Genomic DNA, 23,361 nt, shown 5'->3' with positions numbered 1-23,361 from the left:
GGCTGCAGTCACCATCTGCAGTGATTTTGGAGCCCCCCCAAAAAAAGTCTGACACTGTTTCCCCATCTATTTCTCATGAAGTGATGGGACTAGATGCCATGATCTTTGTTTTCTGAATGTTGAGCTTTGAGACAACTTTTTCACTCTCCTCTTTCACTTTCATAAAGAGGCTTTTGAGTTCCTCTTTACTTTCTGCCATAAGGGTGGTGTCATCTGCATATCTGAGGTGACTAATATTTCTCCCGGCAATCTTGATTCCAGCTTGTGTTTCTTCCAGTCCAGCGTTTCTCATGATGTACTCTGCATATAAGTAAAATAAGCAGGGTGACAATATACAGCCTTGATGTACTCCTTTTCCTATTTGGAACCAGTCTGTTGTTCCATGTCCAGTTCTAACTGTTGCTTCCTGACCTGCATACAAATTTCTCAAGAGGCAGATCAGGTGGTCTGGTATTCCCATCTCTTGAAGAATTTTCCACAGTTTATTGTGATCCACACAGTCAAAGGCTTTGGCATAGTCAATAAAGCAGAAATAGATGTTTTTCTGGAACTCTCTTGCTTTTTCCATGATCCAGCAGATGTTGGCAATTTGATCTCTGGTTCCTCTGCCTTTTCTAAAACCAGCTTGAACATCAGAAAGTTCACAGTTCACGTATTGCTGAAGCCTGGCTCGGAGAATTTTGAGCATTACTTTACTAGCGTGTGAAATGAGTGCAATTGTGTGGTAGTTTGAGCATTCTTTGGCATTGCCTTTCTTTGGGATTGGAATGAAAACTGACCTTTTCCAGTCCTGTGGCCACTGCTGAGTTTTCCAAATTTGCTGGCATATTGAGTGCAGCACTTTCACAGCGTCATCTTTCAGGATTTGAAATAGCTGAACTGGACTTCCATCACCTCCACTAGCTTTGTTTGTAGTGATGCTTTCTAAGGCCCACTTGACTTCATATTCCAGGATGTCTGGCTCTAGGACAGTGATCACACTATCGTGATTATCTGGGTCATGAAGATCTTTTTTGTACAGTTCGTCTGTGTATTCTTGCCACCTCTTCTTAATATCTTCTGCTTCTGTTAGGTCCATACCATTTCTGTCTTTTATCGAGCCCATCTTTGCATGAAATGTTCCCTTGGTATCTCTAATTTTCTTGAAGAGATCTGTAGTCTTGCCCATTCTGTTGTTTTCCTCTATTTCTTTGCATTGATCGCTGAGGAAGGCTTTCTTATCTCTTCTTGCTATTCTTTGGAACTCTGCATTCAGATGCTTATATCTTTCCTTTTCTCCTTTGTGTTTCACTTCTCTTCTTTTCACAGCTATCTGTAAGGCCTCCCCAGACAGCCATTTTGCTTTTTTGCATTTCTTTTCCATGAGAATGGTTTGATCCCTGTCTCCTGTACAATGTCACGAACCTCATTCCATAGTTCATCAGGCACTCTATCTATCAGATCTAGGCCCTTAAATCTATTTCTCACAATGGATTAAAGATCTAAATGTAAGACCAGAAACTATAAAACTCCTAGAGGAAAACATAGGCAAAACACTGACATAAATCACGGCAGGATCCTCTATGACCCACCTCCAAGATTAATGTAAATAAAAGAAAAAATAAACAAATAGGACCTGATTAAACTTAAAAGTGTTTGCAAAATGAAGGAAACTATAAGCAAGGTGAAAAGACAGTCTTCAGAATGGGAGAAAATAATAGCAAATGAAGCAACTTACAGAATTAATCTAAAAAATATACAAGCAACTCCTGCAGCTCAATTCCAGAAAAATAAATGACCCAATCAAAAAAAGGGCCAAAGAACTAAACAGACATTTCTCCAAAGAAGACATACAGATGGCTAACAAACACATGAAAAGATGCTCAACATCACTCATTATCAGAGAAATGCAAATCAAAACCACAATGAGGTACCATCTCACACTGGTCAGAATGGCTGCTATCAAAAAGTCTACAAACAATAAATGCTGGAGAGGGTGTGGAGAAAAGGGAACCCTCTTACACTGTTGGTGGGAATGCAAACTAGTACAGCCACTATGTTCATCCACTATGGAGACAGTGTGGAGATTTCTTAAAAAACTGGAAATAGAACAGCCATATGACCCAGAAGTCCCACTGCTGGCCTACACACCAAGGAAATCAGAATCAAAAGAGACACATGTACCCCAATGTTCATTGCAAAACTGTTTACAATAGCTAGGACATGGAAGCAGCCTAGATGTCCATCGGCAGATGAATGGGTAAGAAAATTGTGGTTCAGTTCAGTTCAGTTCAGTTCAGTCACTCAGTCTTGTTCAACTCTTTGCAATCCCATGGACTGCAGCACGCCAGGCCTCCCTGTCCATCACCAATTCCTAGAGTTTACCCAAACTCATGTCCTTTAAGTTGGTGATGCTATCCAACCATCTCATCCTCTGTCGTCCCCTTCTTCTCCTGCCCTCAATCTTTCCCAGCATCAGGGTCTTTTCAAATTAATCAGCTCTTTACCTCAGGTGGCCAAAGTATTGTAGTTTCAGCTGCAACATCAGTCCTTCCAATAAATACTCAGGACTGATCACTTTTAGGATGGACTGGCTGGATCTCCTTGCAGTCCAAGGGACTCTCAAGAGTCTTCTCCAACACCACAGTTCAAAAGTTGTGGTTCAGTTCAGTTCAGTTGCTCAGTTATGTCCGGCTCTTTGCAACCCCATGAATCGCAGCACACCAGGCCTCCCTGTCCATCACCAACTCCCGGAGTTCACCCAGACTCACGTCCATTGAGACAGTGATGCTATCCAGCCATCTCATCCTCTGTCGTCCCCTTCTCCTCCTGCCCCCAATCCCTCCCAGCATCAAAGTCTTTTCCAATGAGTCAACTCTTCGCATGAGGTACATATACATATATACACAATGGAATATTACTCAGCTATTAAAAAGAACACATTTGAATCAGTTCTAGTGAGGTGGATGAAACTGGAGCCTATTACACAGAGTGAAGTAATTCAGAAAGGAAAATACCAGTGCGGTTTTTAATGCATATATGTGAAATTAAGCCTCCAACTAAAATAAATAAATTTAAATTAAAAAAAAGAAAGAAAGATGGTAACAATGACCTTATATGTGGGACAGCAAAAGAGACACAGATGTAAAGAACAGACTTTTGGGCTCTGGGAGAAGGCGAGGGTGGGATGATTTGAGAGAGTAGCATTTAAACATGTATATTACCATATGTGAAATAGATGACCAGTCCAAGTTAGATGCATAAAACAGGGCACTCAAAGCCGGTGCACTGGGACAACCCTGAGGAATGGGGTGGGGAAGGAGGTGGGAGGGGGGTTCAGGATGGGGGACACATGTATACCCATGGCTGATTCATGTCAATGTATGGCAAAAACCACTACAATATTGTAAAGTAATTAGCCTCCAATTAAAGTAAATAAATTAGTTAAAAAAATAAAATCAGGAGAAGATATGTGCAAATAGAAATATCTGTCTGGTAATACTAGATAAGAATTTATAAACAGCTTTATTTATTTACCCAAGGATTTTGACGAAGATATGAACATAATATAAAGAAACATGGAAGGTATTAAAAAATTTAAAGTGTACTTTAAGAGATGAAAAATATGGAGTAAAATTTTTTGGATGGACTTAATAGCAGATTAGACATTGAAGAAGGGAAGTTCAATGACAGAACAAATTCCATAACATGTAGAACAATCTCAAGTAGTCTCAACACCTGTGTAATTAGAATCCCAGAAGGAAGGGAGGAAACAAAAATACTTGAAGATACAATGGCTAAAACATACTATATTTGTTGGGTGGAGATAGAGATAATCAAAGAAGCATAAAATGTTGATAATTGTTGAGCTGGGTGTTGGGAATATGACTATTTAGTAAACTATTCTGTTTACTTTGTAAATGTTAAATTTCTTTCATGTTAAAAAGTTGTAACTAAACAGATATTAGATTTAAGACTTTAAACCTTCTGGGAAAAAAGGAAAATTATCAAGATGTTGGTACAGGCTATCGGATTTTAGAATAAGCACAAAATTACCCACCATAAAAGACAAAAGCTGACAACTGGACTTAAGAATAAAACCTTTTATTCTTTGAAATAGACTGTTGAAGAAGTGAAAAGACAAGACAGGCAGGGGAAGATATGTCAAAGTACTTGTATTCAGATCATATGAGAGCTCTGACAAATTCACTAATCAAGAAGACAAATAACTAATTAAAATTGAACCAAAAATTTGGATAGGCACTATAAAGAAGAATTTAAAATCATCAGGGTACATATGAACATTTGCTGATTATCGTTAGGTATTAGTGGTGATGGACAGGGAAGCCTTGCCTGCTGCCATTCATGGGGTCGCAAAGAGTCGGACACGACTGAGCGACTGAACTGAACTGAACTGCAATTGAAAACACATTAACAGAGCACTATGTATTCACTAGAGATGTTAATCTGAGAATATCAAGTTTGTTGAGAACGCAGAGCAAGTGAGCCTCTCATACACTGCTGTTGGAAAATGAAATCAGACCGTTTGTTTAAAAATTGTTGGGCAGTTTCTAATAAACTGGTCTCATGCCCATGCTCAGTTGCTTCAGTCATGTCCGACTCTGTGACCCCATGGAGTCCGCCAGGCTCCTCTGTTCATGGGATTCTCCAGGCAAGAATACTGGAGTGGGTTGTCATGCCCTCCTTCAGGGGATCTTCCTGACCCCGGAATCGAACCAGTATCTCCCAGCGTCTCCTGCACTGAAGGCAGATTCTTTACCGTGAGCCACCTGGGAAATTTATGATAGACATAAACTGTTCTATCACCAAACAATTCCACTCTTTGATATTTATCCAAGTAATTCATTGCCTGAATATATCAAAAAGAAATGTACTACTAATCAAAAAGAAATGTATAACTAATACACACAACAAAATAAAGGAATTTAAGGGACTGTGTTGAGCAAAACATACCAGACACAAAAGGGTACATATTGTATCTTCTAATCAGTCATAACTAATCAATTGTTATATTGATAGATAGTATATTGATAGAAAGTAAGTCAGTGGCTGCTGGAGTTCAGGGATAGAGGGGGAGATTTCACACTTTGGACATGTGACTTAGCCCAATTTCTTTTATTTGTAAATGGTATATAGATGATCTACAAGATTGTGATTATTAATTGACTTTGAGTATTAATATGCTTTCCTAATTTTTATAAAGAACCATTTTTATTGAGGTATGATTTACATTCACAGAGCTGTACATGATGTATACAACTTGATTCTAGAGAGAAGTATACACCTGTGAAACTCTCCCCATAATCAGTGTTGAAAACATGCGCATCATCTCTAAAACATTTCCTTTTTCTTCCTCCTTCCCTCCTTCCCTCATTCTTTATTGGTTTTTTTTTTTCTTTCATTCTTTATTGTTATTCTTCTTGTGATAAGATCACTTAAAACAAGATCCACCCTAGTAGTAAAATTTTAAGTATATGATACAGCATTGCCAAGTGTTAGTCACTCAGTCATATCTGACTCTTTGAGACCCCAGGGCTTCTCTGTCTATGGGATTTCCAAGGCAAGAATACTGGAGTGGGTTGCCATTCCCTCCTCGAGGGGATCTTCCCAACCCAAGGATCAAACCCAGGTCTCCAGCATTGCAGTTTTCTTCCCTGAGCCACCAGGGAAGCCCTACAACATTGTCAATTATAGGCAAAAAAAAAAAAAAAAAAAAAAAAAAAAAAAAAATGCCCTTTGAGGTTTAGGCTGTGTGCACTTATCAGAGGACACATCTCAGAGAGCACTCTGTATATATAGTCCTTCTGTCTCTAATGGTATTAAAAATGAATGAAAAGACAAAATACGCCCTCACAGCCTTCTTTTCTTTTGAAGAAAAGACTATGCCACTCTTGTGTGCGAAAGTCACTGTCTTGTCCGACTCTTTGTGACCCCCTGGACTATACAGTCCATGAAATTTTCCAGGCCAGAATACTAGAGTGGGTAGCTGTTTCCTTCTCCAGCGGATCTTCCCAACCCAGGGATTGAACCCATGTCTCCCACATCACAGGCGGATTCTTTACCTGGGAGCCACTAGGGAAGCATAATACCATGCCCTCCTCCAGGGCATCTTCCCAACCCAGGGATCAAACCCAGTTCTCCCGCATCGCAAGTGGATTCTTCACTATCTGAGCCACCAGGGAAGCCCAAGAATACTGGAGTGGGTAGCCTATCCCTTCTGCAGGGGATCTTCCCAACCCAGTAATTGAACTGGGGTTCCTGCACTGCAGGTAGCTTCTTTACCAGCTGAGCTACCAGGGAAGCCCCATGCCACTCATAATAAGGGAAAAAATACTGTACTCCAAGAAAGCTGAAATAAAATGTCTTCAATTTAATATGACTTTCCCACAAAGAATGGTTTTCTGCATATAAATTGAAATTCACTCTAAAAATGAATATGCTTTGTAAACTGTAATATAAGGGACACAAACATAGTAACTGGGACTTGCCAGCTGGGGAGAGAAGCAGCAGCCGTGGACAAACATACAGGCAAGGTCACCTCTCTGCACAGAAGTCGTAGTAACCTCCTCATACTGAGTGAGAAGTACCTGTCCTTAGCCCTTCTCTGGCTGTCTCCCTCCCCAGGGTGTGGATGGACCCAAGGGGTGTCCACCAGAGTCTGTGCATCTCCTTCTGGACTTTGTTCCTAGTGTTGGGATACAGAATTCCATGCCTGCATACCCTGTACTTGCTGATGAGACTCTTCCCAAAAGCCATCGTCCAAAGGAAGCCCACACAGCTGGCTGTTCACCCCCAGAGCAAAGGATAGCCAGGGAATGTGTATGTGTCGAGGTATGGATGGATACCTTGAGTGTGGAGTCGGATAGAAGAAGAGCTGAGGGGGCAAGCTGTGACTATGAACAGGGCTTCTTTTAGCATTGTTTTCTGGCAGCAGAAACCCCAAATTTGAGTCTTTGGCAAGTTTCCAGGTAATGCTCTATCCAAGCTCAGCTGTTTATTAATAATTTTGTGAGTACGAGGGCCATTTTACATGTGGCAGTGGTCATAATGGCAGCTGTGGGTATTATATATTGTGAAGTCACTTTGCAGGCAGCCTCACCCTTTCTTTAGTCATTCAATAAACTGTAAGCAAGTCAGTCCCTGTATTCACTGCCTTTCTGCTTCAGAACACTAGAGTTATACCCGTTTCTGATAGTAAACCACTGATTGATACGAGACAATGCCAAAACTAGCTAGAAATGATAAGAAATCTCTATCAGTCTTGTGCATTATATCAGGCAGCTGAGTCTAAAACATGTATTCTTGCTATTGGATAAAGCAAGAAGAGTGGAGAGAAACTTGGTTCCATTGCCACTGTATTAACTGAATGAGGTCTGCAGTAGATGAATCAGTTAATTAAGCAGGACAAGAGAGTTGCAACAATGTGTAATCTGGGGACCAATCATACTTTTTTTTTCTGGAACTGAGGGGTTTCCAAGGATGGGGGCTTCCAGCACTAAAACTGGTAAAGTTTCTGGTGAACTTTCTGGTGAGCTGGTCACTCTGGCATAAACTTTCATTAGATACAAAAAGAAGTTGCCTGTACATGTGAAGAAATTAGGGAAGATGAAAGTTGAGAACCTGAGGAACTGATTTCAAGAGGCCTTTGAAATTGGAAGAGTACAATTAGGGCAGGATTTAAAGACTAAGAGGGAACACCAGCCTAAAGCAAAGGGCATGCTGATGGAGAGCCAAGAGTGTGGGCTCTGGAGTCACTTAGACTTGGATTTGAATCCCCATGTCTTTGTTTACCAGCTATGTGACCTTGAGCAATTTACTATACCAAATTCTACAGTGAAAAGGGGGAAAACAGTGGTACCTAACTGTTGTGAAGTGTAATTTAATAAGGCATACAAAGTGTTTTGAGAAGGCAATGGCACCCCACTCCAGTACTCTTGCCTGGAAAATCCCATGGATGGAGGAGCCTGGTAGGCTGCAGTCCATGGGGTCGCTAAGAGTCAGGCATGACTGAGCGACTTCACTTTCACTTTTCACTTTCATGCATTGGAGAAGGAAATGGCAGCCCACTCCAGTGTTCTTGCCTGGAGAATCCCAGGGACGGCGGAGCCTGGTGGGTTGCCGTCTATGGGGTTGCACAGAGTTGGACACGACTGAAGCAACTTAGCAGCAGCAGCAGCAGCACAAAGTGTTTAGAAGAACTGTGTGGTTCAGAGTAGGTGCCCCAAACATGGTAGTGGCTGGCATTATTATTATGGTGACTAAAAAGCCACACAAAGGGACCAGATGGAAGTTCTTGGGCAGAAAAAAGTAGACAAGAGTGGAAGAGAGGAAACGAGGAAGTCTAGATGAGAAAGCTCCAAGTATTACTTCCTGGTGAAAACTCTCAAATTCATCTCTCTCTGCTTTGTGTATTCCCAAATGCATAGAAGGAGGAACTGGGTTGAGAAATATTTTCTACACAGAAAAACTAAATTATGATCATTTCTAAACTAAAAGATTAGAAAAAAAAAATGAAATGACTCTAAAACTCAGTGATGAATGTTTAATTTTAATTGAAATGTAGTTGATTTACTATATTATATTACTTTCAGACATACAGCATAGTCATTCAGTATTTTTATAGTTACTGCACTTAAAGTTACTATAAAGTAATGGGTTTATTTCCCTGTGCTGTACCATACATCCGTATTCCTAATTTATTTTATACATTGTAGTTGTGAGATTACTCTCCTGGCCTTCATGTCTGTCCCCACCACCCCAACCCGTAGCCACTGTTTGCTCTCTGTATGTGAGTCTGTGAAACTTTAGAGCATATGTTAAACGACAGTAGAGAGTTCAGTTCAGTTCAGCTGCTCAGTCGTGTCCGACTCTTTGCAACCCCATGGACTGCAGCATGCCACGCCTCGTGTCCATCACCAACTCCTGGAGTTTACCCAAACTCATGTCCATCGAGCAGTGATGGCATCTCATCCTCTGTTGTCCCCTTCTCCTTCTGCCCCTAGTCCCTCCCAGCATCAGGGTCTTTTCCAATGAGTAAATTCTTAGCATAAGGTGGCCAAAGTACTGGAATTTCAGCTTTAGCCATCAGTCCTTCCATTGAACACACAGGATTGATCTCCTTTAGAATGGACTGGTTGGGGATATGATTTAGGTTATACCTGAATGGTCTAGTGGTTTTCCCTACTTTCTTCAACTTAAGTCTGAATTTGGCAATAAGGAGTTCATGATCTGAGCCACAGTCAGCTCCTGGTCTTGTTTTTGTTGACTGTATAGAGCTTCTCCATTTTTGGCTGCAAAGAATATAATCAATCTGATTTTGGTGTTGACCAGCTGGTGGTGTCCATGTGTAGAGTTGTCTCTTGTGGTGTTGGAAGACGGTGTTTGCTTTGACCAGGGCGTTCTCTTGGCAGAACTCTATTAGCCTTTGCCCTGCTTCATTCTGTACTCCAAGGCCAATATTGCCTCTTACTCCAGGTATCTCTTGACTTCCTACTTTTGCGTTCCAGTCCCCTCTAATGAAAAGGACATCTTTTTTGGGTGTTAATTCTAGAAAGTCTTGTAGGTCTTCATAGAACCATTCAACTTCAGCTTCTTCAGCATTACTAGTTGGGGCATAGACTTGGATTACCATGATATTGAATGGTTTGCCTTGGAAACAAACAGAGATCATCCTGTCGTTTTTGAGATTGCATCCAAGTACTGCATTTCAGACTCTTTTTGTTGACCATGATGGCTACTCCATTTCTTCTAAGGGATTCTTGCCCACAGTAGTAGATATAATGGTCATCTGAGTTAAATTCATACCCATTCCAGTCCATTTTAGTTCACTGATTCCTAAAATGTCGACATTCACTCTTGCCGTCTCCTGTTTGATCACTTCCAGTTTGCCTTGATTCGTGGACCTAACAGTCCAGGTTCCTATGCAATATTGCTCTTTATAGCATTGGACCTTGCTTCCATCACCAGTCCCATTCACAACTGGGTGTTGTTTATGCTTTGGCTCTGTCTCTTCATTCTTTCTGGTGTTATTTTTCCACTGATCTCCAGAAGCATATTGGGTACCTACCAACATGGGGAGTTCATCTTTCAGTGTCAGAATAGAGAAAATGTTTCCCAATGAGAGAAAACTTGAATTCAACATCAGCTGTCTTCAAACAGAAATTAGAGGAAAGAGAGGGTGGGAAGAAAGGGGGAAGGAGGCAGGAGCAGTCACCCAGTCACCCAAAGAAGGGGCAGTTACCCATCCCATCTGGGTGAACATTCAGAGGGCTTCCCTCTGGGATCCCTAACAACTTATTTCTAAAACTGAGAAAGAATAATAATAACATTTGCCTTAAAACTGTTTTCCTCTCAGAGTTTTCTGCATGGCAGCCTTCACCTCCTTATTCCTCAAGCTGTAGATCAGGGGGTTCAGCATGGGGATCACTGTGGTGTAGAACACGGAGGCCACGTTCTCCTGGGCCAGGGAACTGGCCGTGGAGGGTTTCAAGTACATGAAGGCAGTTGTTCCATAAAACATGCCCACAGCGGCAAGATGGGAGCTGCACGTGCTGAAGGCTTTGGCCCTTCCCCCTGTGGTGCTGATGTGAAGGATACTGGACAGGATGAAGGCATAGGAAATTAGGACTGTTAAGCTGGTGACTATGATGTTGAATCCAGCCAAAAGGAAGACTGTCATCTCAACATGGTAGGTGCTAGAGCATGTTAGCTTCATCATGGGGAGGATTTCACAGAAGTAATAACTTATGAGGCGTTCACAGTAGGACTGTTTCAGCATGAGGCCAGTCTCTATAGTTGAGCCAATGAACCCCATGGCATAAACCCCAACCATCAGCAGGGAGCAGACTCGATGAGACATGATGATGTTGTAAAACAGAGGTCTGCAGATGGCAACATAGCGGTCATAGGCCATCACTGTCAGCATGTAACACTCAGCAATGACAAACACCAGGAAGAAGTAGAGCTGGGACATGCACCCTGCATAGGAGATGATGTTCTTCCCTGACACAAAGTTCACCAGCATCTTAGGGGTAATGACAGAGGAGTAGCAGAGATCCACAAAGGACAGGTTGCTGAGGAAATAGTACATGGGAGTGTGGAGCTGAGCATTTAAACAAATCAGTGTTATCACGCCCAGGTTCCCTATCATGGTGACCAAGTAGATCCCAAGGAAGAGGAATAAGAGTGGGAGCTGGAGCTCTGGTCGCTCTGTCAAACCCTGAAGAATGAACTCTGTCACTGTAGAGTGATTTTCTGTAACCATTCCCTTCTGGTTGCGGGTCCTGTGGGGATGAGAGAGAAGAACTACCTGAAAGGCTGCTTCTTGCACTGCTTGGTGAAGTTAGTTTTGAGCATCAAGGGCCAGCTAAGTGAATCTGGGATCCTTTGGGATGAATGATCCCTTATGCTGCTGTTTATTTTGGGAGGAAGACCAGACCCTGAGTATTTCAAAGGTCATAGAGATGAGAAGTAAAATGGGGCAAGATCCAGAACTTTTATCACATTCATGTCTCTGAAATATCCTAGAGTAGTGGGTCTTAAAGTCTAGTCCCTGCTCCAGCATTGCTTGCTCACCTGAAGACATTGCAGATGCAGATTCTCAGGCCTCACCCCAGACCTCCCAAGTCAGGAACTCTGGGATGGGGCCCAGTGATCTGTGTATCACACTGTCTCCAGGTGAGGCTGAGGCAGGTTCAAATCTGAGAAGCTCAATCCTGTAGGTAATAAGTGCTAGCATTCATATTTTGTAGTTGGAGATGTACTTTGCTTCAGAAATGAAATTCCCATGTCGTCAGTGCAAAACCCAAATATTGACTGAATGTGAACATATGATAATCTGTCTCAAATTGATGCAGTTTTAGGTGGATATGGTAGATACAACAGTATCACTGAGTTACAAGTCAATTTCTGCATCTAAAAATGAAGAAATTAGTGATATCAAGAGCTATGGGAGTTGTAAACATAATGTGGGATAATGCATAGTTAGAAAATTATTTTTTCAAGAAGTCAGTTCCCATAAAAAAATGTGAGTTGTCATTAGGTGTCAAAAATTCTTTCTTAGTTTTTTCCTGGATTTTAGGCTCTAAAGCAATCATTTCAACTCTGTATAATTATAGTCAACTGGAGCATTTAAAATGTATTGATGGCTGTGTTTGGTCCACAGAGGTTCTCATTTAATCTGTCTGTGGTAAAGCCTTGGTGCTGGTGCTTAGTATTGTCTAGAGCAGGGGTCCCCAACCTCCAGGATCTAATGCCTGATGATCTCAGGTGGAGCTGATGTATTAATAATAGAAATAAAGTGCACAATAAATGCAATGCACTTGAATCATCCCCATACCATCCCCTTCTCCGCCCTGACTCTCATCTGTGGAAAAACTGTCTTTCATGAAACAAGTCCCGGGTGCCAAAATTACTGGGGACTGCTGGTCTAGAGGAAGTAATCAATAGCTATTCTCACTATTGTTGTTGTTTTTATTTTCAGATCATAATATGAAGCCATTATCTCTTTAACGACCAAGTATTGACATTATAGACATGGATGTAAGAAAACATGGATCATCATTGCAGGATATGATACCTATAGATATCCCTTTCCTCATCTATCTATTTATGTTTTAAGATAAAACCCTAAGTTTGCACTATTTTCATTGCTCATTAAACAGCTACTAACTTTTGTGTGCTGCTGTGCTTAGTTGCTCAGTCATGTCCGACTCTTTGCAATCCACTGGACTGTAGCCTGCCAGGCTTCCTCTGTTCATGGGATTTTTCAGGCAAGAATACTGGAGTGGGTTGCCATTTCCTCCTCTAAGGGATCTTCCAAACCAGGGATGGAACCCGCATCTCTTGTGTCTCGGGCATTGCAGGTTGATTCGTTTCCAGCTGATCCATTGGGGGAAGACCTCCACTGGTGGCTGAGATGGTAAAGAACCTAGCAGTGCAGGCAACACAGGAGACATAGGTTCCATCCTTGGTCGGGAAGATTCCCTGGAGGAGGACATGGCAACCTATTCCAGTATTCTTGCCTGAAAAATCAAAAGGATAGAGGAACGTGGTGGGCTACAGTCCATGGGGATGCAAAGAGTTGGATACGACTGAGTGACTTTCACTTTCAGCTTTTGTGTAATGCTCATCAAAGATCAATCTCAATTCCTCTGAAAGGTTTTGAGTAGAAAGACAAACGTGTTTAGCAAAGAATTTTCATTCCACTTTCATATTGAGAAAACGGAATTGCCAGACAAGAAGTGACTTTTCAGACACCTCCTAATAACCAAGGACTGGGAACTGAAAGTGCGTTCTTTGATCATAAGCTCTTCCCTTGGCCCAAGCATGTAGCCTTACAATCTGCACACCTATAGCTCTAAGTAATGTTGTGGTTGAACATGCTTTATTCTTGATGTCTTAGATTGTGCACAGCATATAAAAAAGAGGAATGTTGTATTATTTTCCTGTTCTCTAGGAAACAGAAGCTCTAAAAGTTAAATAAGCCACAGATGCAGAACTGGGTCTAAAACCCAGGACTTCTGACTATCAGTCTGCTTTTGTTTTCAGTAAACTATGTTGTTTTGCTGTAGGTTGTCTTGTGTGTAGCACTTTGTTATTATTTAGTAATCTTAATTTATTGAATTTTTGGACACAAATGATAGATTTTACTGTCAATTATTTCTGATATATTTTTAAAAATTACCAAGGCAGTACATCTGCATTGTGCAAAATCAGAAGTACAAATAAGCAAAAATACAGTGCCATTTTCCTGTTCCTTGGAGAATAACAATAGACTGTCTTTTTACATTTTTTCAATACATACATGTACCTATGTGTGTAAGCACATGTGTATTTAAAAAATGTTGTAACCTACTTTTTTCACTGCAGCACTTTAAAATATGTTGTGTCGTTTGATTCCTGTAATAATAATAATAACTCTGGCAGTAACTATATTTCTTATCTAGGGGTTCAGTTCAGTTCAGTCACTCAGTCGTTTCCAACATTTTGTGACCCCATGAATAGCAGCACGCCAGGCCTCCCTGTCCATCACCAACTCCCGGAGTTCACTCAGACTCACATCCATCGAGTCAGTGATGCTATCCAGTCATCTCATCCTCTGTTGTCCCCTTCTCCTCCTGCCCCCAATCCCTCCCAACATGAAGGTCTTTTCCAATGAGTCAACTCTTCGCATGAGGTGGCCAAAGTACTGGAGTTTCAGCTTTAGCATCATTTCTTCCAAAGAACACCCAGGGCTGATCTCCTTTAAAATGGACTGGTTGGATCTCCTTGCAGTCCAAGGGACTCTCAAGAGTCTTCTCCAACACCACAGTTCAAAAGCATCAATTCTTCGGCACTCAGCCTTATTCACAGTCCAACTCTCACATCCATACATGACCACAGGAAAAACCAGATCCTTGACTAGATGGACCTTTGTTGGCAAAGTAATGTCTCTGCTTTTGAATATGCTATCTAGGTTGGTCATAACTTTCCTTCCAAGGAGTAAGCATCTTTTAATTTCATGGCTGCAGTCATCATCTGCCGTGATTTTGGAGCCCAGAAAAATAAAGTCTGACACTGTTTCCACTGTTTCCCCATCTATTTCCCATGAGGTGATGGGACCAGATGCCATGATCTTCATTTTCTGAATGTTGAGCTTTAAGCCAAATTTTTCACTCTCCTCTTTCACTTTCATCAAGAGGCTTTTTAGTTCCTCTTCACTTTCTGCCATAAGGGTGGTGTTATCTGCGTATCTGAGGTGATTGATATTTCTCCCTGCAATCTTGATTCCAGCTTGTGCTTCTTCCAGCCCAGCGTTTCTCATGATGTACTCTGCATATAAGTTAAATAAGCATGGTGACAATATACAGCCTTGACGTACTCCTTTTCCTATTTGGAACCAGTCTGTTGTTCCATGTCTAGTTCTAACTGTTGCTTCCTGACCTGCATATAGGTTTCTCAAGAGGCAGGTCAGGTGCTCTGTTATTCCCATCTCTTTCAGAATTTTCCACAGTTTTTTTGTGATCCAAGAATCTTTAAATCCTAAGGATATGGTGTGAAGACAAGAAAACCTGCATTGAATTTATAAGCTTTACATTTTAAGTTATTGTTTAAATTGTTAACTTCATAATAACTAATGAAGAGAGAGAATTAGAGATAGCTAAGACTTTTGAATATCATTTCCATTTATTATGAAGCAGAAAAATTTCCTTTAGGTAGCGACAATAGATTAAAATATCTTAACATATTCTCTTCTACTCAATTTCCACCTCTGAAAACAATAAGAAGCATGTTAAGAGATGAAGATAAAAAAAAAAAAGAGATGAAGATAAATACAGAGTTGCAAATAGAATGCATTAGAAACAGGAGCTTATGGAAGAAATATATTTCTTATACAATTGCTGTAAGTCATAATTAAGTACCTGTGCTGAGGAAAAATGGATAAGAGTCCCCTGAAAATTATAGAGGATGCCTTGGTTTCAACAGTTGGGAAGTAAATATCAGAAAATGAGAGGACCATTTGGATTTACATCTAGTCCTAAATTTACTCAAAGGGATCAGCACTGTCATGAAAAATGGGTCCCTCAGCTTAGGAGACTCGGGAGTCTTTTTATATATACATAAAGAGAAGAAACAAGAAGTGCCATATATATATGTGGGCAGGACTTCTCCTGGGAGGCAGTCACTTCAGAGACTGGAGACCTTAGTAAAGGAGCACTTAGTGTCTTGGTTTGCACCTGTGCTGGGAATTATGTTTTTTTTTTTGTCTCCCAGGTGTGTTAATTTTCCTTCTATTGGGAGGGTCATCTTTCTGCTTGAGAAACTATAGTCTAATGCTTCCTTTCAAACATTAAACATCCCACAACTATATCATCAACAGCAGCAGTACCAGAACCAACACTGCACCACCACCACAACCACCTCTGTCATTACCGTCATTGCCATTATCAATCACTACCATTAAGCTTGTTACTCATCATTAGTTATTCACCATCAAGCATAATCAATAGGCTTAAAATGTTTGTTTTAAAGGGTTTAATACAGACTCAAGGTTTTTAATAAAACACACTGTATAATTTCAGTAAAGGAATATGAATTTATAAGGAATGCTAAATTTGTCACCCCGTTGCTGCACCTGTAGACCAACAGCGTTCAAATGGCAGGAGTTGAGGTGCATAAATAGGTAGACATAAGATCTCTTCACTCATATATTATCATTCATAACAGAAATATGTTTATAGGAATATGCAGTTGTCAAGAATACATTCAGGAATACATCATTTATGAAAATGTTACTAATGATTTTCAAATTAAAATTTTCCTCTTGAGATAATTGTAGATTCTCATGTAGGTCTAGCAATAATATAGAGGGATCCTGTGTACCCTTTATGCAGTTTCCTGCCATGGTAACATTTTCCAAATTATCATATGTGGAATACCACACATTGCCATAGACAATGCACTGATCTTATTCTGATTTCCTCAGTTTTATTTATAATCGTTTCTTGGTGTGTACATTTACTCCACTGCAAATTTTTACCATGCACAAATTTGAGCATCCACCACCACAGTTCATATAAAAACACATCACCTTCATTTTTTAATTTTAAGATAACTTGGTTTCTTATTATCTTCTAAAGATGATTGGTTATTTTTTTGTAGTATCTTTATAATCTCACTAATTTAATAATATTTTATGTATTTCGGTCCGTTGAAATTATTATCCTTTTGTTGCTCAAAATTTTCAGTCTTTGGCCTGTGGAATTCTTTTCAGTTTGTCTCTTAAGTCTTTTGGACATAGTACAGTTAGTCTCTAATATTAATTACTAGCTGATATGACAATGTTCTGAACTTTTCTCATAAATTTCAGACTAGAAATCAACCATTTCTCCAAGAAACTTGGTTACTTTTAGTCCTGATATGGTATTTCAAGGGCTTTCCAGGTGGCAGAGTGGTAAAGAATACACCTGCAATGCAGGAGATACAAGAGACACAGGTTTGACCTCTGGCTTGGGAAAATCCCCTGGAGGAAGAAATGGCAAGCCACTCCAGTATTCTTGCCTGGGAAATCCCAGAGGAGCCTGGTGGGCTATAGCCCATGGGGCAGCAGAGTCTGGCACTACTGGGCAAGTGAGCACGCAGGTATGCAATGGTGTTTCAAGGCTACAAATTAGGCGCTAAAGGAGTTCATTGCTTTTGGGTTAGTTATTGTTTATAGGTCTTTCAACAAGAACTCAAAAATTTGTACTGTTTGGTTCTCAATAATTTTTTGAGGATACGTTCTGATATTCATTCTTCAGCAGTTTTCTTAGGTGTGATATTTCTTTTCAATATGTCCTTCAAATATCCATCTCCATCTCTTTCTGTATATCTGTATGTATCTTTATTTAAAACTGGGAAAATTCCTTGTATTATAGTTTTCATTGTTTGTTCTGTCCCTTGCTTTACTTTTCTTCTTTGTGGCTCCTACTCACCAAAGATTAGCTCTCCTTTGCCTGGTATTCACATTTGTTTCTCCCCATAAATTTCTTCTTTTTTCTTTTTTTTTAATCCCCCCTTTCCACCTTCTGGTTCTCCTAAAGCATCACCTGTTGGGTTTATTGGCTCTTCTATTACTTCTAATTCAGTTTAATTTCCTAAATTATTTTTCCTTTTATTTCTAGTAGTTTCTTGAGCTATTGTACAATTATTGCATTTTTCTGAGTTTTGTTTCTCTTTCACACCTTGTATCATTTTTGAAATGTGTCTTTACTCATTTTTGTAGACTGTAATAATATTCTTTCACTTGTGGGTGTGTGCTATGGACTGAATTGTGTTCTTTCTATAAGCCATCCACCATAAGCAATGAAAAACTGGATGATATATATATATATATATATATATATATATATATATATATATATGAAATAAGTGCTTTCAGACATTGGACAACATTGATGCTGAATTATGACCCAAGACAGAAGAGGAACAAATGATAGGAGCTTTATATTTACCCTATTTGTCTGGGGACACTTTCTAGATCATGGCCCAAAGAAGGTATATGAAAACAAAGGACAACATTTTTGAAGAGTTGAGAAGAGTGGAGCAAAATGTTGGGAGGTTGAAGTAGATGGAATGGCCAGTGAAGCATAGGCAGCCACAGGGAAAGAAGGACAGAAATCAGTTCTTGTGTCTTTGTCCGAGCTTTGTCTAGGCCATATGTTTCTAAGACATCTCCATGAAGTTGAGCAAAGAATAAATAACTGGAAACTTTAAGTTAATAATTGATTATCAGAGTTACACAGGTCTGGGAACCCTGAATATTCATTGAAAGGACTGATGCTGAAGCTGAAGATCCAGTAGTTTGGCCACATTATGCGAAGACCCAACACATTGGAAAAGATCTTGATGCTGGGAAAGGTTGAGGGCAGTAGGAGAAGGGGACGACAGAGGATGAGATGGCTGGATGACATCACCGACTCCATGGACATGAGTTTGAGCAAACTCTGGGAGATAGTGATGGACAGGGAAGCCTGGCATGCTGCAGTCCATGGGGTTGCAAAGAGTCAGACAAGACTTACTAACAATAAGCCAGTAAGGAGATCAACTTTAAAACCTGTAGCATTCCCTGGAGTGCTCAGAAGTTTTACTTAACATTAGTGCTAAATTCGGAGAATGCAATGGCACCCCACTCCAGTACTCTTGCCTGGAAAACCCCATGGACGGAGGAGCCTGGTGGGCTGCAGTCCATGGGGTTGCTAAGAGTCAGACATGACTGAGCAACTTCACTTTCACTTTTCACTTTCATGCCTTGGAGAAGGAAATGGCAACCCACTCCAGTGTTCTTGCCTGGAGAATCCCAGGGACAGTGGAGCCTGGTGGGCTGCCATCTCTGGGGTCGCACAGAGTCGGACATGACTGAAGCAACTTAGCAGCAGCAGCAGTGCTAAATTTGTTCTAGAATAAAAGCTGTACTTGATATGTACTAACAAAACTTAAATATTAAGCCTCAGAAACATCAAGACACTCAAGTAGCTTCACTGGCTGCCAAAATAAACTTAAAGATATTTTAAAGAAATAAAAAACAGTTAAGTCAACAAATCTGCAGCATCATATCAAAAATTATTATATATTCAGATAAACAGGAAAATGTGTAAGAAAAGCAGGAAAAAGAAGTGCTGTTTTCATTTCAGCAGGAAGATGGTGCAGGGGCATAAGATTCAAAACAGGTTATTATAACACTGCACCCCAGCCTGGGGTGCCCTCCTCCCCATGAAAAATAAGTAGAGTGGACACTTTGGAATGGCTCTCTCAATTCTACTCACCTTCTAGTCAGGTTAAAAAGCTGAAAATTCCATATTCCAGATTGCATTGTAGCTACAGTCATGGATGTGAATTTTCTTGTTCAGTTGCTAAGTCATGTCTGATTCTTTGTGACCCCATGGACTGCTGCACACCAGGAGCAAATCTCCTGGAATTTGCTCAAACTCATGTCCATTGAGTCAGTGATGCCATCCAACCACCTCATCCTCTGTCGCCCCCTTCTCCTCCTGCCCTCAATCTTTCCTGGCATCAGGGTCTTTTCCAGTGAGTCAGCTCTTTGCATCAGGTGGCCAAAATAAATTAGTTCTCACTAATTCAATGTTTTTTTGTGTGAAATTTTAAGGGTGAGAGTGAGGAAGATCTCACTTTTTAGTGTATAACAGAATCAACAGGAGATCTATTAAAATATAGATTGCTGGGGCCCACCCCATAATTCTGTAGGTGTGGAGCAGGAACCCCTAATTTGTGTCTCTAACAAATTTCCAGGTGATGTTCAATCCCTGGGTTCAGTTACTCTTTACTGATTTTGTGAGTATGAGGGCCACTTGTCAGGGTGGCATTGATCACAGTGGAAGCTGGAGCTTCTTGATGAGTAGATCACATCTGCTGTGAAGTCACTTTGAGAGGCACCCTCACCCTTTCCGTAGTCATTCAAAAAAACGTACCAAGTCATTTCCTCTGTTAATGCCATTTCTGCTTGAGAAAACTGGAGTATCCCAGTTTCCCATAATAAACCACTGATATAAACAATAGAATACTGAAACTAGCTAGAAATGACAAGAAGATATCTACACTGTACAAGGTGTTTGCATTATATCAGGCTGCTGAGTCTAAAACATGTATCGTTGATATTGGTATAAAGCAAGGAGAATGGGGAGAGACTTTGTCTCATTGCCACTGGATTTGCTGGGTGAGGTTGGCAGTAGATCTCTGAGTTAATTAAGCAGGGCAAGAGGGTTTGCAGCAATGGATAATCTGGGTGACCAACCATCTTGGTTTGTGTGGGACCAAGGGATTTTCCAGGGTGTGGGGCTTCCAGTGCTAAAAGTGGTGAAGTACCAGGCAAACTAGTGTGTTACTCTAGTGTAATCTCCCCTTAGTTCTACCGAAGAAGCTGTCTACAAATAGGAAGAGGCTAGGGCAGATGACAAAAGGTGGGGTTCTGAGGAATTGGTTTCAGGGGGCATGTGAAATTGAAAGGGCAGGCTTAATAGGCTGTTCAGAAGGTGATGTGCCAGGCTAAAGCAAAAGGAACGTTTGAGAGCCAAGAGTATGAGTCCTGAAGTCACTTAGACCTGGGTTTGCATCTCAGTGTCTTTGTTTACCAGCTGTGTGATCTTGAGAAAGTTACTAAACCAAGTTTCCACTTTCCACGTGACATGGGGAAAACAACAGAACTGAACTGTTGTGAGGTGTAATTGAAATCATGCATGTAAAGCATTTAGAAGAGTTGTATAGCTCAGAGTAAGCCTCCCTAAACATGTTGGCATTATTATTATTGTTACTAAGAAAGTCATAAAGGAATCAAGTACAACTCCTTTGGTAGAGATCGGGAGAAAGGAGTGAGAGAGTGGAGAGGAGGAAGTCTAGATGAGAAATGCTCTGGGCGTCACTTGTTGGTGACTTTCAGTTCACCTCTCTGCCTTGTATACTCCCAAGTGCAAAAAGGAGAAATGAAATTGAATAATACTTTCTACATGCTGCTGCGGCTAAGTCGCTTCAGTCATGTCTGACTCTGTGTGACCCCATAGACGGCAGCCTACCAGGCTCCTCTCTCCCTGGGATTCTCCAGGCAAGAACACTGGAGTGGGTTGCCATTTCCTTCTCCAATGCAGGAAAGTGAAAAGTGAAAGTGAAGTCGCTCAGTTGTGTCTGACTCTTAGTGACCCCATGGACTGTAGCCCACCAGGCTCCTCCGTCCTTGGGATTTTCCAGGCAAGAGTACTGGAGTGGGGTGCCATTGCCTTCTCCAGATGACAGCATAGAAGATAACAAAAAAGTGGTTGACTTTGAAACTCAATGATGAAAGTTTAATTTTTATTGAAGTGTGGCTGATTTACAATACTATATTAGTTTCAGATGTACAACAAAGTGATTCAATATTTTTATACTTTATTGCATTTAAAGTTACTGTGAACTAATGGCTATCTTTCCCTGTGCTGTACTATACATCCTTGTTACCTGTTCATTTCACATGTAGCAGTCTGTGTCTTTAATCCCCTACTCTTATCTTGCTTTCCCTCCTCTCCTCTCCCTGGTAGTAATCACTAGTTTGTTCTCTATATCTGTGAGCCTGTGAAAATTTAAAATTTGTGTTAAATTACAATTAAGACAATAGAGTTTACCAAAGGGACAGAAGAAAGAAAATAGATCCCAAATAATAAAAAAAGAACTTGATATCAGCTAGCTTCATATAGATGGAGAAGGCAATGGCACCCCAATCCAGTACTCTTGCCTGGAAAATCCCATGGATGGAGGAGCCTGGTAGGCTGCAGTCCATGGGGTCGCTGAGGGTCGGACATGACTGAGTGACTTCACTTTTGCTTTTCACTTTCATGCATTGGAGAAGGAAATGGCAACCCGCTCCAGTGTTCTTGCCTGGAGAATCCCAGGGACAGGTGAGCCTGGTGGGTTGCCATCTATGGGTCGCACAGAGTCGGACACGACTGAAGCGATTTAGCAGCAGCAGCAGCAGCTTCATATAGAAATGAGAGTAGAGAAAGAGGAGGGGCGAAGGAAGAAGGAAAGAGTCAGGTGCAGTCACCCAGCCATGCAGAGAAGGAAGAGTTTCCCATTCTGGGTGGGTGAGCATTCAGGGGCTTCCCTCTGGGATCCCTAGCAACTTATTTTTAAAATTGAAAAAGAATAATAACATTTGTATCAAAACATTTTTCCTCTCAGAGTTTTTTGCATGGCAGCCTTCACCTCCTTATTCCTCAAGCTGTAGATCAGGGGGTTCAGCATGGGGATCACTGTGGTGTAGAACACGGAGGCCACGTTCTCCTGGGCCAGGGAACTGGCCGTGGAGGGTTTCAAGTACATGAAGGCAGTTGTTCCATAAAACATCCCCACAGCAACAAGATGGGAGCTGCACGTGCTGAAGGCTTTGGCCCTTCCGCCTGTGGTGCTGATGTGAAGGATACTGGACAGGATGAAGGCATAGGAAATTAGGACTGTTAAGCTGGTGACTACAATGTCAAATCCAGCCAAAACAAAGACTGTCATCTCAGTGTCATAGGTGCTAGAGCAAGAGAGCATCATGAGGGGGAGGATGTCACAGAAGTAATGACTGATAAGGAAATCACAATAGGACAGTTTCAACATGAGGCCAGTCTCTATGGTTGAACCAATGAATCCTATGGCATAGACCCCAGCTACCAGCAGGGAGCAGACTCGATGAGACATGATGATGTTGTAAAGCAAAGGTCTGCAGATGGCAACATAGCGGTCATAGGCCATCACTGTCAGCATGTAACACTCAGCAATGACAAACACCAGGAAGAAGTAGAGCTGGGCCATGCACCCTGCATAGGAGATGATATTCTTCTCTGACACAAAGTTCACCAGCATCTTAGGGGTAATGACAGAGGAGTAGCAGAGATCCACCAAGGACAGGTTGCTGAGGAAATAGTACATGGGGGTGTGAAGCTGAGGGTTCAGACAAATCACGGTTATCATGCCCAGGTTCCCTATCATGGTGACTGAGTAGATCCCAAGGAAGAGTAATAAGAGTGGGAGCTGGAACTCTGGCTGATTTGTTAAACCTCCAAGAATGAACTCTGTCACTGTGGAGTGATTTTCTGCCATTCTCCTCTGGCTGGGTGTCCTGTGGGGACACAAATGAAGATCTCTGTGAAAGCTCACATCATGTTTTGCTTGGTCAAGCTAGTTTGTGCATCTCAGGCCAGGTGAGCGATCCTGGGATCCTTTCTGATGAGTGCTCCCTCATCCTGCTGTTTTTCGGGAGGAAGACCAGATCCTAGGTATTTCAAAGATCATGGAGATGAGAGGAAAAGGGGGCAAGATTGAGAACTTTTACAACATGCACATTTCTGAAATATCCTAGAGTAGTGAGTTTTA

At 41.2% G+C, this 23,361-nt stretch overlaps 2 protein-coding genes across 2 annotated transcripts; both read right to left on the bottom strand.

Moving 5' to 3' along the window:
* Positions 1–10,333: 10,333 nt before the first annotated feature.
* LOC109554077 (olfactory receptor 8A1-like) lies at positions 10,334–11,263 on the bottom strand. The gene has a single exon (XM_019954390.2). It carries the CDS (start codon positions 11,261–11,263, stop codon positions 10,334–10,336), a length of 930 nt encoding a protein of 309 aa, XP_019809949.2.
* Positions 11,264–22,161: 10,898 nt separating this feature from the next.
* LOC109554253 (olfactory receptor 8A1-like) lies at positions 22,162–23,097 on the bottom strand. Its single transcript, XM_019954568.2, has one exon. It carries the CDS (start codon positions 23,086–23,088, stop codon positions 22,162–22,164), a length of 927 nt encoding a protein of 308 aa, XP_019810127.2. The 5' UTR covers positions 23,089–23,097.
* Between the last annotated feature and the right edge of the window lie 264 nt (positions 23,098–23,361).

Source organism: Bos indicus, chromosome 29 (genome assembly GCF_029378745.1).
Source record: "Bos indicus isolate NIAB-ARS_2022 breed Sahiwal x Tharparkar chromosome 29, NIAB-ARS_B.indTharparkar_mat_pri_1.0, whole genome shotgun sequence".
Classification (NCBI taxonomy): domain Eukaryota; kingdom Metazoa; phylum Chordata; class Mammalia; order Artiodactyla; family Bovidae; genus Bos; species Bos indicus.
The sequence above is the reverse complement of the archived record's forward strand: the minus strand, read 5'-3'. Positions and strand labels throughout refer to the sequence as shown.

Coding starts and splice junctions, on each gene's coding strand:
- LOC109554077 (XM_019954390.2), bottom strand. CDS start 11,263: ATGGTTACAGAAAATCACTCTACAGTGACAGAGTTCATTCTTCAGGGT.
- LOC109554253 (XM_019954568.2), bottom strand. CDS start 23,088: ATGGCAGAAAATCACTCCACAGTGACAGAGTTCATTCTTGGAGGTTTA.